This window comes from Epinephelus lanceolatus, chromosome 2, assembly GCF_041903045.1.
Source record: "Epinephelus lanceolatus isolate andai-2023 chromosome 2, ASM4190304v1, whole genome shotgun sequence".
Lineage (NCBI taxonomy): Eukaryota > Metazoa > Chordata > Actinopteri > Perciformes > Serranidae > Epinephelus > Epinephelus lanceolatus.
In genome coordinates, this window is record NC_135735.1 from 38,316,186 (window position 1) to 38,337,967 (window position 21,782).

Below are 21,782 nucleotides of genomic sequence, written 5' to 3' on the forward strand. Positions count from 1 at the left end.
GTGGGTTGAATGGGGGTCACTGGCAACCGAGAATCCCAGCTCCAGGTCCAATAATTATAAATAATAAATAAATAAATAAATAAATAAGACCCACTGTGGGTCTATTAGGGAATGTACTAAAATATACCAACCGGGCTGCATGATGTGTGTGGTTTATGCACTGATAAGGGACTGTTCTTAACTTATCAGAGGAGGAGGGTGGCTGGTTGATTTTTATTTTATTTATTTATTTTATTTTGATACCCCTGTAGCCACAAATATTTTTCCTTGAGCTTTTCGAATTGACTGGTGGAAAATGCATGACCCTTCATCATGAATTAGATTTTTAAAATTTAGCTGAGTTCATCTGATCAACTAAGCGTGCCAGGCAACCCAACTACAAAAGCCAGTGGACTAAAGACATCCTTTGTGTCTAATAGTAGAGCAGTAGACCCAATGTAGCCCTGTGTGTGTGTGCTGGGCCCTTACCACACACACATGATGGAGGAGAGGGTGGCTCCAGAGGAGCCTTTGTATTTTGTTGTTTTCCTATTAAATGTGTTATTTAAAATTTTCACTGTGCTCCTAAATTTCTTTCTGTGCTGCACATGTGCTCCTAGTGAAAAAGGTTAGCGTAGAGCCCTGTTTGAACTCAGTTTTTAGCCTCATTGTAGCCTGTAGCTCTAACTGCCTCTCTGGGCACCGTGCTCACGTGCGAGCTTGCGCGAGACCGTGAGACATGGGCATCGCGTTCATGTGTGTGTGCCTGCTTTCGCTGGTCTCGCACTGGGTGGTTGGTGCAGCCTGGACCCAAATGTTTTTGTTGCCATTTGCGGAGCCTGGGCTGCCTACAGAGACCGGACATTTTCACAGCATATTCAGAGGACATGTAGCTAGTGGATCGTGAGGAGATGTTTACTGTATGTGACATATGACTTGACTTGTGACTTGCTTGACCTGAGCAATGACTCGACTTGACTTGCTTGACTTATAGCAGGGACTTGACTTGACTTGCTTGATTCTCACCACAACGAACTTGGGACTTGCTTGAGACTTGAAGGTAAAGACACAGTGGTGGTACCCCAGTGGGCGTGGGTCAGGGAGTGGCCCCTACTGGTCCTCCCTGGGGAAAATAATTGGAGGCCAGCATTACTGCCTATAACAAGCTGCGGTACACTGAAGCTAAAGCTCTTATGATGGTAGTGGTATCTTTTGAAACTGGACACCCTACTGCATCCATTGGTGTCAACCATGTTGGCGTAGCATATCGGTAAGGGGGCTAAATAACCCTTCAAAATCAGGCTTTGGGTTCCCTTGAGCTCTCACCTCTAATCTGAATGAAAATGGGTTCTATTGATACCCACGAGTCTCCCCTACACTTGAGAAGGTTCATTCCCTGTAAATGTTTTGTTCCTTACCATTACTGTAATTCTGTCAAATGAAAGTTGTATATTTGTCTTTTTAGGGAAAAGGACAACCACCCTATTTGAAGAACAGCAAATCACCTAACATGTATAATTTATATATTAAAACAGGATCGTTGTAGAACTCAAAATGTTAACTGTAGTGGTATTAGTCTATGCACATCAGATAATTAGTAATATTAACTGTAAAATAAGAACCAAAGTAAATCAGTATGTGCTTCCTTAACTCTCACAGTCACTTAATTTTCAATTGGCCTATATACTACAACAACATAATAGGATTACGGAAATTTGGTAATGGCTTTTGGTTTTGGTTTGCCACCCCAAGATCTTCAGTGGCCCCATTCAGCCACCCCTATGAAAGGTTTCTGGGGATATTATGGAGATATTTTTTTAAAGAAAGGCTTCACTTCTTTGCTTATCATTAAACTGACCGGTCCACTGAACTGCATTCTGTAGTGCAACAAAAACTCCTGAAATTTCTGGACCTCTTCTTCCTGCAGTTTTCTCCCATGTATCATTTTCCTCATTAAGTTTCACACACTGTTGCCAGATAAAGATATTATCTGTGGATTTCTCACAGTCCTTGGCAAAGTATATGCTCAAAAGCAAACAGTAACAATTACTTTTTGTTTGACCATGAGGAAGAATTTAAATATCTGGGCTGTCGAAGCTTTTAGGGGGCCGATTGGTACTTTCTATATATGATCATTTGCTCTTCTAATACAAACTGGTCTGATCATAGTGCGCTGACATAGGAAACATCCTGAAATCAAGCTTTTTTTTATGATGTCATCCGATTTTGTTTTGCTCAACAGCCAAGAGAGTTGGCAGCATGTTTTAAACACTGGAACGCTGTGCTCATTGTTGGAAGGCATTGTTAGGAACAATGCAACACAAATCAACTGCACACATTCACAGACCTTGCTCTGATGCCAATGAAAGAAATGTCAAATCTGTATTATTATTATTATTATTATTATTATTATTATTAGGTCTATGAATCAATATATTCCTCCTCCAATACAGTAGGTGTTTCAATGAGATATCCACAAAGATAACTTATCTCTATTGTGAAAATGCAGCATTATTGTTTGTGTAAGTCACAGGACACTCCAGATCAAGGTGTTATGAAGGTGTTTTTAAATGTTATCCTGAATATATATGGTACGTCTCTGCATTTCCTCATCTACTCTCCCGTCTCTGCTTACCTCCGTCTTCCTCCTCCTGTCCATCAGCATCACCACCCAGATGTTCGCCTCAACCCTTGATGTGTTTTTACATTAAAAATACATCCACAATATGCTGTCATTAGAGCTGATGGTATAAATATGACAAAGCAGAGTGGAGGATTATTTCATCAACCCAAATGTTTCAGCCATTCTTCCCGGCAGTTGTGTCAGCCAGGTAGAGATACAGCCCCAAGGTTAGAGACCCACTCTGCCTCCAGCAGCTTGTGTGACTGGCTTCATTATAGATCCTGTGTTTATTGATTTGACTTCATTAAAGCTGCTGCATAATTCATGTCAATACCTTGGTATAGCTTAATTAGATGACTTGCAGTGGCTTTCATGGGTGTTTTAGTGTCAAAACAGAGGCATGACAGGTGGCAGCAGCAAATTGGGTTGCAAAGTGCATATTACTATACTACACGTAACCTCTATGTGCATGAAAGGGGGCATCGTTCTTCAGAGAGCAAAAGCAGTGTTGTAATATTTCAGATGCAGCACTGCCATCATGTGGTTATGTACAATATGTCTACAGTATGAGACAAACAGCAGGGCTTTCCAGCTTTTTCCCAATATACAGTAATAACATAACTGCATTTTGTAAAAGATTTACCACAGAAACACCTGTCTGAGTTGTGTGAATTGCGAGAATACAATAACAGTACATTTAAATCATTCTTAAATGCTTCTGGCTGAAGCTCAGAGGGTTGGATTTTGTGGCAGTCAGTTACAAACAGTGTACAAATGGAGGTGATTTATGGCATTATAAGTTCCTGCTGCAGCACATAAGGCAAAATGAAATAATGACAGATTGAGATTTTATTTCGCTAAAGCCATTCTCTTGATATCATCACTGGCTCCATCCTGCCAAATGATACATAAGTGCTTGTTTCCAGCATGAGCAGCGTGTCGATAATAAGGGGCCAGGCTAGTTAATCAAATGAGATGTTCGGGAGGCACACATCCTCAACAGGACTTTGAGATTTCCTCCCTAAAAATTATTTCCCACTTGTCATTTTGCCTTGCTTGATTAATAACAGGGCTCCCGCAAATCATTTTAATGAGGTTTATATCACTGAGAGATGTGTCTGGAGCGTGCTGCAACGCATTGCCAAAACAAACAAGGATTTCAAGTGAAAGGGGGAAAATTAACCTGGCATGCATGTGAATCAGAGAAGTTTGTATCTGACGCTTGAGGAAATATTTTCTGCCTCTCAAATGTCGCCCCAGCGAACTGAGGAGTCGACCCCTCAAATTGTTTTTTTGTTGTGCTAATGGCATTGATGCAGTTGTTGCCATTGTAGACTGTGTAAGTGTGTGTAAGCAGCTGAGAGCCTTTGTACTATACGCGTGTGTGAACGTGTGAATGTTTGTGCCATCGTGCTGTCGTCAGAGAATCAGCAGAAAAACTGTCATCAGCCATGTTAATGCTGGCTCGAAGGCAAACATGAAGATTAACTGAGGAACCTATAATAGTAATACTTGAAAAATGGAGCAAAGTCTCTTTTTTTACGTCCTCCCAACCAAGCCGAGGTTGTTTATCACTCTGGGAAGATGTTTGGTTGCCTGCCTTGTATGTCTGCTTTGGGCCCTTAAGCTGATTTAGCTACACAAGCACGTTCTCTTCAAAGCATGTCAAGATTTTCCACGCACACTAATGAGGTAAATGGATGGCTTTTGTTTTCTTCACAGTTTTAACTTCCCCCAAAGTGCTCTCATGACTTATACAAGAGCTGTTGTGGAAATCAGCCTTGAGCATTTAATCAAATTTCTAACTCTACAGAGTGATCAATTTGTGCTGCAATATTCATCTGCCACACAAGCATAAACATTATCGTCATGTTCACACAAACACACACAGCATATATGCCAGCACAACAACACAAGGAGTGAGGTTGTGAGGACTGTTATTTGTTCTTATTAAGTCATTTTGGAAGGCAAAATGCTTGCATGACAAAAATGCTGCTGTGACAGATTTTTCTCCTTTTTAAAATGTAGGTAGAGCGTGTGAGAATCATACAAATGAGTGCATATTCAGGCACCATACGGTACCCACTCTGATCTAATCACAGAATGGAAATGAAGCAAATAATTTTACTCAGAACAGGCACTACTTGATGATGGAAGAATAAAAGCACCAATTTGAAAAGCACTTAGATCTCAAAATGAAAAGTTTCACTTCTAGACATGAAACAGTGCACTGACAGTTATCTGAGGTGATGTGAGGATACGTACCCTCGAGGACTATCTGAATTCCAACCCTCCGTGGCACAGAGTGGATCTAAGACATCCCTGTGGGCAAACTGTGACTGAACTTGAAATGTTAAAAAATCCCAACAGGCTTGTGTTTATGTGAATATTAACAAGCAAATGTAAAGGGTTGAAAATACAAGACATGAATAATATGCAGCAAAGGTCAAAAAGTCATAATGCACTTCATTATGGAAGTGTGGTTCAGAATACAAACTACAGTCCAGCTGAATGCAAGCTTAATTTTTTTTGCCTCCTTGTTTCATACATAACTACCATGACCCACTGGTCACCCATTGATTTGTGGACTCCCATTTTGAAGCCCTAAGTTCAGCATTTTAGCCATAGCCATCTTGTTTTTTGGAACCACAGGTGACCATATTTGGATGAGAGGGTGGAGCTGTGAATGAGCGAGGGGTGGATCTGACTCTCAGTGTGGTGACGCAGACAGCCTGTCACCCAAGCGGCTTACCCTTAAAGCAACACTTACCTTTCTGGAAATTTTACACTTTTCTTTGTATAGGTTAAAATGCTATTACTAAGCTGATGGCACACTAAAATGTAATTGAATTCCACCAGAGATCAAAACTCATAATTATACCATTCTCATATGATTCTAAGAAAACTCCAACCAATCATTGCATTTGGACCGGCAGACAAATGCGGACCACCGCTTCCACCTCCAGCCGCTCCAACAGGTAAATCAGTTGGCAAAAGAAAGAATATAGCAGAAAAAGCTAACACTAAGAGAGAACTCGATGCTGCAAGAGCCAAAACTCCGGTCAACATCGGCTCTGCTTTCAAGCGATGGCGAAGACTGATCTTCACCCTGAGCTAAAAAGGAACGAGATGGTCGCAGAGTTTCTGCTGGACAGGTGTTTTTAGTTTGCCTCTAATGTAACATAGGCTATAATGTTATATATGACAACACATCATCCAGTTGCTAATGGCTAACGTTATCCTACTGTAGCGTAGCCTCTGAAACATTGTTATCTTCCTTGTGCGTTTCCACTTACTAGTAACGTTAACGCTACTATCTAACGTTAGCACTGTAACTTTACTCTAAAACTCATCAGTCATCACTGACTCCGGTTGAGTTTTAAAACTTTGACTGTCTTGGTTGTAACGTTACACTCGCTCTCCTCCTCCATGTATCTAACGTTACCATGCCAACACCTATGTCTATCATAGACATAATGAGGATGTAGTAGAGGAGGGGGGAGTAGGCCTTTGGAGGGAGGTGGAGTTGCAGGAGGAGGGGGATGGGACTTTGGAGGGAGGCGGGAGTTGTGGATGTTCAAATTTTTTTAAAGTGCTATGTGAAATACAAGAAAGGTAAGAGTAGCTTTAAATATGCCTAAGTTTAAACCTTAATTAAATATGAATGGGAGAGTTATATAAAAATTCATTGCCCATACAGTTTTCATGAAAATTAGCTAAAGTTTTTTTTTTGTACCAGGCTGTAAACATGTTTATTTCTGCTGTAAAGTTGGGCTTTTTAACATGAGTGTCTATGCGGATTGACTCGCTTCTGGAACCAGCCTCTAGTGGCCATTCAAGGGACTGCAGTTTATGGCACTTCTGCATTGGCTTTATTTTTCAGTCCTGGAGGTTGCCATTTGGTAATAACATGTAAAGTTTAGAGACAGGTAGTTTTGCATGTTGTGAGCCACAACACTATGCTAGGCTAGTTGACCTGTAACATACTGAGCTACTGAGATGCTAAAGAGTTAAAGGGTATGTTGTCTAAATAAACTAGCATGCAGCTACATATTCAAGTTGAACAGTATTGAACAATATACTATACTACTACTACTATACTACTATATTTTTTAATTGTCATTGCGATGTCAACATAGGCGATAAACACATTGCAAAAGACTGTGATTTTGCACTTTGAAAACAGTAAAAACATTTTACACATTCTGTGTGTAGGTGCTGTTTTGTCTGATATGCATCATGCTGTTAACTCTCTGACCAATCAGACAGAGCCCTCCCTGTCAGTCATGTTTTGATTGGTCATAATCTGCACACATGCGAGTCAGGTTTATTAGACTAGTGCTGCTGCACATCTCTGCATGGTGTGGTAACATGAGCACAGACAAAAGTGTGAATGCTAGAGAGTGATGCTCAAAAAAAGAAAAAAAAAAGAAGCACATCAGTCGTCTGGCAACGTTTTGGATACAGAAGAGACGGTATGGCACAAGCACAGATACTGTGCAAGTCTGAGTCAAGAACTGACTCATATCTGTTTATTTATCACAAGTAATATCAATATCACAGTATTTAACAAAGTTATTGTTGTTTTTGTAAAATGAAATTTGAAATGATTTTCCCTCTTTTGAAGTAAATGACTTTATGAAAGGAAAAATCCATCCCGAAGCCTTAAAGCATCTCTTTGGTGCTGCTCTCTTGCACCAATGCAAAGTAATGATACACTGAAGAATCCACTACAGAGCAGGCAGGAACAGGGGTACTTTGTTTTGAGACACAGTCAACACTTTCTTTGTTGTGACTATAAAACTTAATTGCGAGAAACAGAACTGGAAAATTGGAAACTGTGTTGCTTTTGTTGTTTCTCTTTCCTCCCTCATATAAAACCAACAGCGGGATGAAAGAAGTTATTCACTGGGATTTTTCAAAGGCCATCCTGGGAAATGTTGGAAACCACTACATGAAGTAAAAGTAGGTGAGGCAGACTGAAGGAACCTGGTGCACCAAAAAATGAAATGATCACAAAATCCCCCCTGGCGAACATCACAGACTGATGACACATAACAGTGTAAGAGTGTAAGAGGGAGAATTTCTTTTAAACTGAAATTGAAACCATTTTCTTGGCAGCAAACACTTTTTGAAAGCTGGTCTTGTCAACATTAGATAGAGTACTTTGCTCTATTATCCCTGATATCTTTTGATACAAGGACTCATTGACTTGTTGTTGAGAATGAATAAGCTATAAGGAGCTCTCTGGTACCAATCCATGATTTCATCTCATGATTTTTATGTCACCTTTTTTTCTGATGACATTTTAAAGTTACCTCCTGCTGCCAATTGAGGCTGTCAGCAAGTGAACCTGATTTATGTAGCTTTATATCTTCCATTCAATCCTGTAAAGCTACTCAGCGGCCAACAGAAGCAGGCTGTGGTTGTACTGGATAGATGTATGCATGCATATCAGGTCCCTGCTGAATAATCAAACAAAGGAAGATCAGTGGCAGGTTCCTGGCTGCGGTATAAGGGGTCACACCCACAAATGTCCATGAAACTCTGAGGGCTGAAACGTGTCTGTTTCCTTCTGCTGCTGTGCATCATTAAAAGTGTTACCTCTTTGCGAGTGCTAATTCTGTGCTGAATAATAACATGCTCTTATGAACCGATGCTGGTTAAATTAACACTGAAGAAGAGACAGGACAAGTGTAGTGTGTGGTTTCGAGTGCCATGCTCACATGGTGTGCAATAGCTTGTATTAATCATAGAATGTGTAAAATAAGAGGATGATCCCCAAACATTTCTCATAGCGCAACAACCAATTTTTTTTTTTTTTTTACATATGCTTTATTTACACAGGACCTGGCTGCATTGCATGCTGATTCTGTCCGCAGTGTCTCAAGCGCGGCTCTTTTCGTTGCTACGCTCTCTTTATGCACTGGGTGTATTTTTGCCAGAGCAGCTTGCATCTTTGAAACATGAAATTCACTTTGAAATGTGTATAAACCCCTATATTTACTGGTTATTGACTTAAAATTAAATTTTGATGATGCACTTAACTTGTTTCCGTCTTCGCACATAGACAGGAGGTTGTGAGAGAGTGAGATAAGGGGAGAAATGAGGGCCGACTCCCTCTCTCAAACTCCGTTCTGCTCCTCTCTGTGATCACCTACAGTGTGTTTTAATGCAGCCAAATTGATCATATATATATATATTCTCATTTACATATTTTTCTGTCTCTGTTATCAGACAGCTGAATGAGTGTGAAATTTTATTGCAGCTCATGAATACTATGTTGACCAGCAGGCATTACCAAGCTGCTGCAGCTGCAGACATCATTATTGTATGATCACTACATCATCAGACAAAACAAACAAGTATATCGACGTTTAAAATGAGTGATCACAGAGCAGGTTTGAAGCAACAGAAATTTGTCATATCCAAGTACAGCCAAATAGCATCTGTTGCCACATCTAAATGAGCTACAAACCTGTATTTATGCCTGTAAAACACAGAAAATGTCGGTAAACAACTCACAAACTATATTATAAGTGTGGCTGCTGAAGAACAGATGCTCCACTTCTGAAATGTTTCCAGTGGACATTGAAACTGCGACTGAGCCAGAGCACAGCTGGAACGGGATGCAGCCAGATGCTGTGTACATTTGTCGTTATTTTGTGAAATATGTCAATCTACTAGATGGATTGGCACAAAATCTTGTATAGACGTTCACGGTTCCTGAACATTATATTCTACTTTTCCCCCCTGCACCAGCATGAGGTTGATATTTGTGGCTTTAAGTGAAGCATTTCAACAATTATTGAACACCTATGTCCAACCTGGGATGAAATGTAATACCTGACATTGGAATGATAACAACTGTGATTGTGGGCATGTTAGCATGCTGTCATTAGCCCTTAGCTCAAAATACTTAGGTGCCTACAGTATCTGGGTATCAGTAGCATGGCTGCAGATGCTTAGTATTATTTTGTTATGTGTTCAAGAACATGAGTTGAAAAATCTACGAATGCAAATATACTGAAAAACAATTATCCAAAGCAAAGCCTCATACCACAGATGTCATCCTGGAGTTCATGAGCTCATTAACTGACTCTCAGAAACCACATTGGACTTCAGACAGTCAAACTAACAATGCAAGAGAAAAAAGAGAAACATACATTGAAAATGCTAAAGACAGTTTATTAGTAGACACTCATCAGCCAGAAATAATAACCTCCTGAAGAATGTCTTCCTGAAATACACCATTTGATTGGCAGTGTAAAATAAGGCAAAGGGCTTAAGATCATATTTTATACACTTCTGCACCAACAATAAACAGTTATACATTCACTTGTTATTGTAATTACGCTTTTGATAAATCTGTCCATACACCCACATATCAAAAAGACTTTATTAGCGGGGGTGGGGGGCAGGAACGGACAGAGAATTTGCAGGAGTAATACTCATCATAATGCAGTAGCTGTTTGGCCAGATATTGGCTATACCTACATCGAATCTGACCACAACCTAAACAAAGATTAGATTTTTGGATTTGCAAAAGTCAACACAGTATACTGACAAAAGTTCATACAATTACCATCACCGTGAAAGGGTACTACCACCAAATCATTAAAGGTCCTCAAAAGTTATAGTGTGTATAGATTTAAATAATATAAATTTCCCCTTACTCATAGGCAAATACGTCTCTTTCAAGTATGTTGTTACATAAAACACATTTCCAGTGAGCTGTAAAGCATGTAGCTGAATAGTGACTGCTACTTTACAGGAAACTAGCAATAGGTTGTTCCCAATATCACATTAGATGAAGTTCTTTGCACAGTGCCCTATTAAAAAATACCGCTTTGGGTGGCAGCCAGACTTGTTATCTTGATTAAATTATAGTTTGTTGTACTTCGTTTATTAAAGGTATTTCTGTGGAAATGTAACTCTTACATGTCTTCATTTGCATCTTTTATTTCGGGGTCATGTTTATCGTATGTAGTCACGTCTTCATTGCACTCACTGCACAGTAAGCTTAAACTGTAAACCAAGAAGATTTAAACTCAACTTTCATTTGGAGAAACCTTGGCTGACATCTCATTTAGTCAATGTAATCTTGGAGATTTACAGTGATTATCTGGTGAATGGTTCTGTGGTTCAAGAATTGCTAGTCTCGGTACAGTTTCCACTAGTGCACATTGTTAATGTGATCTGGCCTGCATCAGGTAATAGTTTAGTGCCAGCTGGGTGGTGTGTTGGGAATATAGCAGTATAATAATGTGACACACAGGATACTGTACCTGTACCTCAATTTGTGTCTTTTAGCAGTGTGTGTGTGTGTGTGTACACGTTTCTAAAAGTTGAAGGAAAAAAGACTGTAACACATCTTAACAGCTCTCTCTGAGCCACACACACATATACATGCACGCACGCACACACACACACACACACACACAGACAAACACACACACAGACACAGACACAGACACACACAGACACACACACACACACACACACACACACACACACTGGATTTGCTGTGGGTAAAAATGTTATTAGCCAGGATGGGTAACTAGGTGGAATGCAGCTCATCTGTACAGGGTCTATTATCATATTGAGAGAAACAGATCTGAGATAAGTAATTAAAGAGCTAATTTCCAAAAGTGTTTATATCCATTTTCATTAAAAAAAAAAGTCCTCAGCTACCTTCAAAGCACCAAGTGGTACCAGTTCATATATCAAATGCAAGATATCTTCTGCACTTCAAATGGCACCGCAAATGTCTGCAGTCGTTAGCTTCTTGGGAGTTAGACTTGTGGTTTTCAGCTGGTGGATATTTTATTTTGGAAAGAAACTCTTCTGTTACACAACAACTCTACACTGGTATTACTGAAAGAACAACAAATGACATTGAAAAGAAAATAAACATACCGTCACCATAAGCACTGAATATATATATTTTAGAAATATATAGAAAAATATATAGTCATCTGAATGCCCATTATACAATTGTACACAGTAGTGTCAGAAAAAAGCCTATATGGTGGTGCAGAATAGATGTGATACATACAGAGGGTATGGAGTTACTGACGCTGTGAGATCTGTAAGTGATAGCTGTTCAGGAGGTGTTTAGTGTGAAAGATGGAGGAGACTGGGAACACTCTTGTCTTTGTCTCAACCTCTAAAAATGTCCAAATCACACATTTTTCAACTGCCATCAGGCCAAGTCGAAACATTGCTGTTGTTTTTTATTTGCAGTGTTGACTTTTACCCATTCTCTTGCCAGCTCTGTCAACAAAGCCTAGAAACTGAATGACTAGTAAATCCAGAACTAGGGATGTCCTGATCCAGTCTCAAAGATCCGTATCTGGGCCGATAATGGCATTTTTTAACTGATCCGGTTTGGCTATACTGAGCTGTACAGAGCCTGATCCAATTCTTCGTTTTACGTCAGCTGTCACACCGGTGTTTTTACAGGCAAAGGTTTCACAGTGACGCAATGGCTACGGCCATCTGTGTCTCTTCCACTCTGCATCCAGCTGCCGCAAAACACCACACACCATAAATAACGGTGAAATGCTGTATGAAACTGTCCATTAATGTTATTTATCTTAGTTATGAGCCCTCATTTAATTGCAGCTCAGTGTCAGCGTCTCTTGCATTTTTCTGTTATCTACAGTGCAGCATGTTTTCTGTGTGTGGAGAGATGGAAACAACCACACTCACCATGCCCCTACACAATGCCACGGGCAAAACCACCCTAAAAAAAAAACAATTACTAATTTATTAACATAATCCGCACAAAAGATGTATAGACGCTGCAAATATACACATTCATGACGGCTAACAACGGCATGGCGTGCACTGTGCAGCTGTATTATCGAAGAGAATAGGGGTATCGGATCGGGACTGAACATTGAATGACTCGGACTGGGATGGGGCAAAAAAACTTGATCAGGACATCCCTATCTGGAACACTAACAGGCGTCAGGAGATACTGGCAGCAACACTTCACACCCAGCAAATATTTGAATGTTGTGCATTTAACAGCAACAGCCACCCAAGTAAATACCTCAAGTGATGGGGGGGACCTACAGCACATGTATGTGTTAGACTAAAGCAAAAACCTAGCTGACAAAGTTAGAAGTACAAAAATGCTACAATAGGTGCACACAGCTTCTGAGTGGGCAGCACTTGACACATTTTAAAGATTCATACTATTTATAGTATTATAATTTCATTATGGTTTATGTTTAGTAAAACCACTTACATGAAATATCTGTATTAGTATGCACTGATACATAGAGGTATACTGACGCCTAACTTGCTGTAAGTCAAATAGTAAATGCAAATATTTCAAATTTAATATTTATTACACCATGGTCTGAATACTCAATTTTGATCAGCTGCAGGGTATTGAAATTTGATAATGGACACTACAGAGTTAATGCACTGACTACATAATGTTAGCTTGTATCTAATGAGTAAGGGATGCAGTCATAGCCTCTGTTTACAATCAATTTCCAACACTGAGTGTAGTCCATCAGTGCTGCATCCTCTGAACACCACGGGATTGAGACTGTAACACACACTGCATGTACTATACTGCCCCTCTGAATTTAAGCAATCATTTCACATCCCATTCGCTATTCAAATTGCAACCTTAGGCTGCAGCCGGCAGTAACGTTACACCTGTGTATTGTTCGTGAACATCTAGATATTGACTTGTAGAGAATGACGGGGCTGGATAGCTAACTGGTGTTGCTGTTAAACATACTTTGAAATTATATTTACTGTTTTCAAACTGTACTCAATGTCATTGAGGTTGAAACTTGCTTGTGTAACGTTAGTTTTCTAGCTTATAGCTGAGCCAAATGGTTCTATGAGCTGAGCAGACTAGAAATGGCCCCCCTTTGATAAGTCATATCTAAGGTTTGTCCTATTTAATGGATAATAAGAACCTTGCATAAGGACCTTATGGGGTGGTAATGGTTGTTCCAGGTACTGTATAAGTTAAAACCTTAGGTGTTACCATGGAAACAAGTTATGGCTTGTGAAAAAGATTTTGACTGCAAAAAGCATAAAAATATAAATGAATATTCTTACTTTGTAGTTCTTTGGTAAGTGATCATGGTATAAGCAGAGGCCATGCATCGGTTGGTTCACGCCTCCACATCCGCCATTAAGAACTGATAATGGAGACATCATCGGGCATTATCCCTTACATATTCTAATGCACAGATTCCAAATGAACACATGGAGTGCATGGTGGTGATCATTACTTGATCTTTATCTGAGCTCAACCAAGGAACGCGGTATCATTATTCCAAAAGTGGGTGATAGTGGCTCAGTAACATACTGTTCTGTATACTGAAATCAGTTCTGACTATGGGCATATGATTAGATCCTATATTAAATTGCACTCATGTGGCGCCTACATTGAAACAAACCATAAAACATATTTGCAGATCCTATTTGACTCACAGTAAGGCATAATTTAAAGCCTGCTGAACAATAATAAACTTTTTTTTAGAAGCAAAACATTTATAATTTGAATATTCTACCTCACCGTATGCTAGTAGTGAATACATAACTTCCATTTCAGGACAATTTAGAGTAGTTAAAATCACATGAACCTTTTCATTTCGTAGTTTGAAGTCATTGTCTGAAAATGAAGGTAATCTGGTAGAGATGTAGATGTAAAGCAAAATTCAGAGGAAGTTTAGTCTCTCTGATGTCTCTGTAGATGCAAAGATCCACATCAGCATGTGAGTTAGCCTCTTTATGTTAAAATTATTATCATCATATATGGACATGGAATGTGACTGTAAATCAAGAGTTGATAGGAGTCAGTCAGTATAAATCTTTAAAAGGCTTGGTGTAGTTAAACATCAGATAGTCTGTGTAGTAGAAGTCGTAGATTCGCTGTCTCTCCAACGGGGTGACCTGTGAAAAGTATTTTTCTGTGATATCCGTAGAAGTTCTCTGGTCAGATGGGTTCCTGTCTTTAAAACTGGGCAGCTTGACGTTGGGTGGCGCCCCAGTCAATCGCAAGAGAAAGTTGGACTCCTCCTCCATGTTCTCAAACTTGCCAATGAAGTCATAGTTTATGAGACATGGGTTGCAGAGCTGGTTCGCCTGATCCCAGTGGATGTCCATTCCCACAGGCCGATGGACATCCAGCAGGTACTGGACAAACTCCTTGAATGTTACCCCATTGCCTGTCCTCAGGGCTTCTGTGGACGGGTTCGTCCTGTATCTGGAGATGATGGGTTTCCCAAACAGGGAGTGGTAGTAGTTGTTGGGATTTTCAAACTTGTCCCGGTAAGCTGACACCATTCTCTCCATGGGCTCTCGGACAAATATGATTTTGGTGTAGGTCTCCAGACGGTGCATGATTCCCTGTCGGTCGTAGCTGTTAAGCTCCCTGAGATGGTGGCCATTGTGGACTGTGTCATGTTTAATGCTCTGAGCATCGGAGGCTTTTCCGCTCAGCACCATCAGGGTCCTCTTCCAGTTGGAACAGCCTGCTTTGGGCACCTGGCAGTACAACAACTTGTACTTGTCCTCCACAAAGAGGTTTCTCACATGATGAGCTGTGATGGTTTTCGAGATGCTGCTTTTGTACTTGGCACACATCTCCTTCATCAGTTGCCGGCGTGCTCCTTGAATATCGGCTAGCTTTTTCCATTTATCAAGGGTGAGAGAGCCAGAGGCAGAGGGGGAGGAGGAGGAAGAAGAGGATGAGGAAGTAGAGGATGATGAGGAATCACTTTTGGGGGGGTGATGGACTGGGGGACTTGTTTTCAGCAGTTTGCGTTGTCTTTTGGAGACATGAAGGGAGGTTATGTCCTGCTCCCGAGACCCAGGGGTGGGCGTTTGTTTATTCTGCTCCCGAGACCCAGGGGTGGCCGTCTGTCTACTCTCCTCAAAGTGTGGAAACTGCATCGGAGGGATTGGGCTGGACAGGATTCCTTCTGCTGCTCGGCCGTCCTGATTATTTTCAGGTTTGTCTCTCTCTCTGTCCTGCGTAGAAAGAGTCTATAAAACAATGACAACACAGGTTGTAGCAGACAGTAGTGTATGTGTAAATACCAAACACACAGCAACATCTTCAGATGATAATGTAAATATATGTACAAGAACAGAGAATTAATACATTTTACTGAATGGGGTGGTTAATCTGACCCAACATGGTGTCATCAGTATTCACAGAGGCCACTTGATGGTGCTGTTTCACTATACCTTAAACAAAGGTCTAACTTGTTTCACGCAAATGTCACACACTACCCAATGCCATCCATGACCTATCAATAAACGGAGCTGTAATATCAAATAAATGTCTTATAAACACTTAATGGGGAATGTAAATTAGAATCATCTACTGCCTGATTACCATCAGATGAAGCCCAAGGCCATTATGCATTCTGACATTTTATTTCAATTAAATGCTGTAATGGCATCATAAAGCCAATGGACTGGATGTATAATTTTAATTTTACAACAGACAAGGTGATGAGACCATTATGAATCTTGGCTCATCCCCCTCCTGACTTAAATGGCCATTTTCTTTCATCTTCAGGGACATCTGGAGGGGGGGGAGAAAAGGAGGGAGTGGTTCCTTCCCCTGTCTGATTTAATGTGCAAGGCGAGCACGGGGCAGAAACCTATGCACCAGACATCACGTTCTTCAGGGTCTGTACTGATGCAAGTCTCTCATAGGTGCTGACGATCCCAGCAGAGATGAGAGCAAGCAGGGGTTATCTGAGAGCGGATACAGTACTACGAGCACTGCGTGTCTGACATAGAAATCTAGTTTATAGATTGTAGTGGAGTCAAACATGATGTTGCTCTCTCTTCACATCTATCTGATCAGTGTAGCTATCCATGACTAATGATATGTGGCAATTTAGGACAAATGTTACCCCCTGCTATTGTTGTTTGATTTAATTTTGCTTGGGGGCATGAGAACAATTCCATTCAAATGGGCTCTTGTGCACATCTTAAAATACAGGAACTGGTCTCAAAATGCAAGGTTGTACATGAACAAAGGGATGGATAAACATAATTAGTCGTAACTGTTATCCAGTAGTTACTAGTGCTTGAAAAGCTTAATGGAATTTAAACGAGCTTCTTATGAATCCATGCGACTTTTGTTTTGAGAAACCTTGGCCCAGAGCTTTCCATAACAGCTGGCTGTGAGCTGGAAAGCCAGACATTAAAATATTTCCAACCAACCACTTTCCTGACATTTCAAGTCACGTCACCTTTTAGATCTTTATCATTATTTATCTTTATCTTTTAACTAGATGAAGGATTTTAGTCATCGGATATCTGGATCTAAAATAATCAAAGAAACAAGCTGAGTTAATGGCAGCAGCTCATTTGGATAAAATGGCTCCCAGTTATAACCGCAAGCTGCGTCATGACATCATCAAAGTCTGTCTTTGGTTATTGTTTTGATTGACAGAACCCTAGCAGCAGAAAATGACATTGTGCGTTGAAGCCTCTTAAATCAGTAAAGCCCATGTATTTTTATTTCACCTGTCATGCTCTCAGATATGTTCTTTTGATTGTAAGATTGCACTGACTGCAATGTCCCTTTTTCCTGAACAAAACGAGGTATAGCACTCCAAGGTCTGATATACATTTGATTGACAAAACGGGCCTTCTATACATGAACACCCACCGATTTCCACCCAGCTGGACATTGTATGCACTTGTGGAAAACTCTGTAGACCTGGTTCAGCTGGAACCGTTTACTCAGTAAAGTCTGACTGGCTGAATGCACAGTGTGAGGTCAGCCTCTCTACACAGATACTATCAGACACGCTGAGAGGTACAAGGCTGACAATCACTTTTCTGCAATAGATAACAGTTGGGAGCAACCTGCGGATCTGTGTTTTGGGAGAAATGGAGTAAACATGTACCTCTCTGGACTGCCGCGGAGTGCTTCCAAGCTTCACGCCTGGGGAGACAGAAGAGAAAAGAGACAAGAAAATCAGCACTTAAGTAAACAACATGTATTTTTTGTCCTTGTAGGGGAGAGTTAGGCGCCTCCTGATGCATCAGCCGCTCCAATAATTGAACATTTCCTATCACTTAGTAGACTACTTTTGATCCCCGGGAAAACCACCACTGCTCTACTAGTCCACAGAGGAAAGACAGGTAGCTCTATCTGTGTAATGAGCTGCTACAAGCATGAAAAGTTGGTAAATGAGTTGTGCTCCCAGTAGCAAGTACTGAGGATGAGACAGGGGAGGAAAAAAAGCACAAGAAAAAGAGGGAAAACCAGATGCAAGTAAGCAAGAAAAGAGAGAAGGAAAGACGGAAACTGGGAGCAGCAAACAGAACCAAAGTTTGAAAAAGATGTAGTGGCAGATCAGAGGAAAGACAGAGGAAGAGGAAGAGAGTTTTCTAGAGGACAGCAGGAGTGATTGAGACCTACAGATTGGTTTTGTGGCAGCCTTGGGGACAGGTGGTATGTGTATTGGCAGATGTGCAGCAGCCGGACAGACGATGTGTTTAGTGGTCTGTCTCCAGCTGGACATCTCCTTTCCTTAGGTCCCCCCATCCTGCTGATATATAATCAGGCTGACAGCTCTGAGTGGGGCTGCATGGCTGCAGATGGGGGGGAGTGAAGACACCTCTGCCTGAGTGGGCTGTCACTTCCAATTTGAGGGTGGAAGTGATAGGAACCTGCACGAGGGGGTGGTGGCGGGGGAGGGCTGTAGATGCAGGCCACAACCTTCCCTAAGTGATGAGATCTGCAGAGCCCTATCTCACACTTAAACACGCCTCAGTGGGGAGGGAATAAAACGCGTTGCCCAGATGCAATGTTGTTTTAGATTAGTATGCGCTGGAGAGCTCTGTGTTGCTGTCTGGCTCTGTGTGTTGAATCTTTTCTCGTCTTCATTCTTCTGAACAAGACACTGGAGGAAGAGGCGGGTGGGGGAAATTAAGGGGAGTGGGCTAAGGAGGTGGCGTGTGACATTTCTAATCTTGTTTTGGTGCTGCTGTGTTATCTGATCCCCTAACCCTAATGATAGCTCATGTAGGATGTGCATCTTTGATATCAGTTTGCATTGGCGCATGTGAAACGCATGAATATTTATCGCAACACACACAGATGCCATCGCCTGGGAAACACATCCACAACAGCAACCGCCTTTCAGTGTCTGCTATTCTAAACTGATGGAGCGGCACAAGCCCCTTGTAGCCCTGACCATCTTGTCAAAATACACGCTCAGTTATTGATCTTGAGAAGCCCATTAAGGTGGTAATTGAAATCTCCAAACGTTTAACTGGTTCCTTCTAAGAGGTGTTTTGTCTGCCTGTTGTTACAAGTTTGTCACAGCTGTTGATGTCAACACTGTCACACCTTCCAATTCCATATTGCACCTTCGAGCAGAGCAACACTTAAACTCTATATTGTGCCACTCTGCAGTACCACTGACAGAATCCAGAATCCATATTTGATGCAATACATGCATGTAGTTGAATATATGACATTTATTTGTATAGTTTGTTCTATAAAGAAAAATACTCTGAGAAACAGGAACAATGAAATGCAGCAAGGTTAAATTAGATTCAAGCCAAAGGCACTGAGCGGAGCACACAGGACACTTGTTTGTCCTGTTCAGCATTCTGTGACAACAGTGTCCTGTTAAAGTTGTTTTGAAAACAAATCTGACACGGCTTGATTTGATTTAATAAATCTAGTTTTAAAAATTTGCTACAAATAGTGAACAAATTCTGGCTCTGAAAAGGCATTTACTCTCTCAAGTAGGGAGCCAAAATTACATTTCATGAGAGGAACATTTTTCCATGATAAGGCATAACTGAAACAAGCAATAGAACAATGTAAACTGGATTTCAGGGGGATTTGTAAACATCATTTATCTCTGTAGTATCTATTTGGTTGAGGGTAATAGTTGCTGTTTGATTGCAATTTCACACTCAGTCAATTCCACTCAGTATAACTATGCTATTGATTTTTACTGCTGCGCAGTGAAACAGTGATAAATTGTTAAGACTGAGGTTTCATCCTGCAAGATGCAAAAATTTCATAGTGGTAATTCCACATATAGATGTCGTACCTACAGTAGAAGCCCAAGTTTTTCCAAAACTCTTTTTGTAAATAGCCTAATAATGCCTAATAATATACTTTCTCCGAAGGTGTAATTTGGAAGTTAGTTGAGAGGCATTATCAGTTTTTACTCTATACATGTGCGCTCAGTTACTGTATACTGTAGCATTCACAAAAAGGATTTTCAGCTGTACTAATGGAGAGATTCAGGATAAATGCATCAAGAGGGAATTCTGTAATGGGAAGAAAACAGTCAACCAATAAAACTGAAGTTGTTTTTATCCCCAGACATTAAATGTCAAACTGCTTTGGTATCTTCTTTTAGAAGCTCTGAGGGCTTCTGGTAAACTCACACTCAAAGCATAGATCAAAAGACGGCCTCTGATGAATTTTGCTTTGATTCCCAGGTATTTCACTGTAATTTTGCTGATGATAGAAGCTGATTTAAAAGCTGAATCGGCTCTTGAGCCTCGTCCTCTGTTGCCCTCTAAAGTAACCTTGAGCGTCCACCTCTCTCCCGGAGACAAAGCCTCTGAATATTCATGCAGACGACCCAGCATTACTGCAAGGATCCATATAAGCAAGGGCCACATCATTAGTGGATTCATTATCATCCTTTCCTCTCAAAGACCCTTGTACAACTCTCTAAAAGAGACACACATCAAACATAATTTTCCCTGCCACCGCCGCCGAGGAGGAGCAAAGGACAAAAACAATGTGAAATAATGAGCTTATTAAGTGAAGGATTGTGGCCCCTATGTTCTGAGAGAACTTGTTAAATGCCTGGTTTAAACCAGAGACAGGCAGGGAGCCAGACAAGGCGTGTCCTCCTCCAGCCCACTATTCAGACTAGGCAGTCATGCTGCGCCGCTATAAACCTTTCATTAGTCATTCTGCACACTGAGCCACTGTGACCCCAACCAGCTGCACTCCCCTCTCTACCCAACAAACCACCCACACCTGCACTCTGCACACATGCTCCTCCTCCACTTGACTCTGTGTGGGAATACAGAGCTCTGGCATGCTGGGGTGGTTTATCAGAGGAAAAACGCTTGAGAACAGAGGTATTAGGTTTTAAGCTCTGGTCCATTGATGTTTTAACTTGTTGTGGTGTGAGATAAAACGATGTTTCAGTTGGTGCTGAAATCCTCTGGGATTGGGCCAGAGAGAGCAGGTGCTGGGGAGGAGGAGGTGATGGGTGAGCAATCAGTGATTCAGGATTGAAGACGCGCTTGCCGAGGCTCTCTAAAGACCAAACACAAGACATCTAAAATTTGTGTGTATTATCATCTGAGGATTGCTTTTTTTTGTTGTGGAGGGAGGCTTGGAAACTTTAAGGCCTTCTTAGGTGTTCACAACTCAAAGCACAGCTTTGGCCAAGAATGAATCAATGACACATCTTTAATCCAAGTAATTACATTGTACAAATGAAACAACCTGGACACCAAGAAAGAGATACTTCCCACTGAGCCATGACGCCACACCAGACTTGATCAATCAGTAGGATTTAGTATTAGAAGAGATTAATGCAAACGGACACAGTTCTCTAATTTGATTAATGAAAGGTTTACATACAAAAGGCCTCTGCTCACAAATCTTGTGTTTTTCATCTAGCATTGTGGCACGTTTTTTTTTTTTTTTTAAGATATTTTTATGGGCATTTTTGCCTTTAATTGATAGGACAGTGAAGTGTGAAAGGGAGAGAGAGAGAGGGAGAGACATGCAGCAAGGGGCCACAGGCTGGAGTTGAACCCGGGCTGCTGCGGCAACAGTCTTGTACATGGGGCGCCTGCTCTATCCGCTAAGCCACCGATGCCCCGCATTGTGGCACGTTTTAAAAATAAATACGACCTCATGTTGTGTCAATGACATTTACACACCGACTCAGATTTTCATCAAAGTTTTGGGAATAGGTTCGATTTTCTGTGTTTCTTTTTTTTGCATGTGTCAAAAGCCTTTAGAGTGTTGTTCGACCAAGAAGCATTAAAGATAATGTGGCGTAACCTTTAGGTCACATTTGCAACAAAGGAAAGGAACAGGGCAAAAGTGGACAGGCGGGCAGCAAGAAAAAGACATGGAATTGTAAGGAGGCAATTAACCTCT

General features: G+C 41.0%; 1 protein-coding gene across 3 annotated transcripts in view; it reads right to left on the bottom strand.

The window, feature by feature from the left end:
• Positions 1–9,769: 9,769 nt before the first annotated feature.
• The window catches only part of chst8 (carbohydrate (N-acetylgalactosamine 4-0) sulfotransferase 8), a 210,049-nt gene continuing 198,036 nt past the window's right edge, over positions 9,770–21,782 (bottom strand). For all 3 annotated transcript variants that reach the window (XM_033626089.2, XM_078161471.1, XM_033626080.2), the window contains 2 exons: positions 17,521–17,558; positions 9,770–15,631 (listed from right to left, as the gene is read on the bottom strand). In XM_033626089.2, coding sequence (XP_033481980.1) covers positions 14,444–15,631; positions 17,521–17,558 — 1,226 coding nt within the window. In that variant the 3' untranslated portion in view covers positions 9,770–14,443. The remainder of the gene's footprint in view (positions 15,632–17,520; positions 17,559–21,782) is intronic.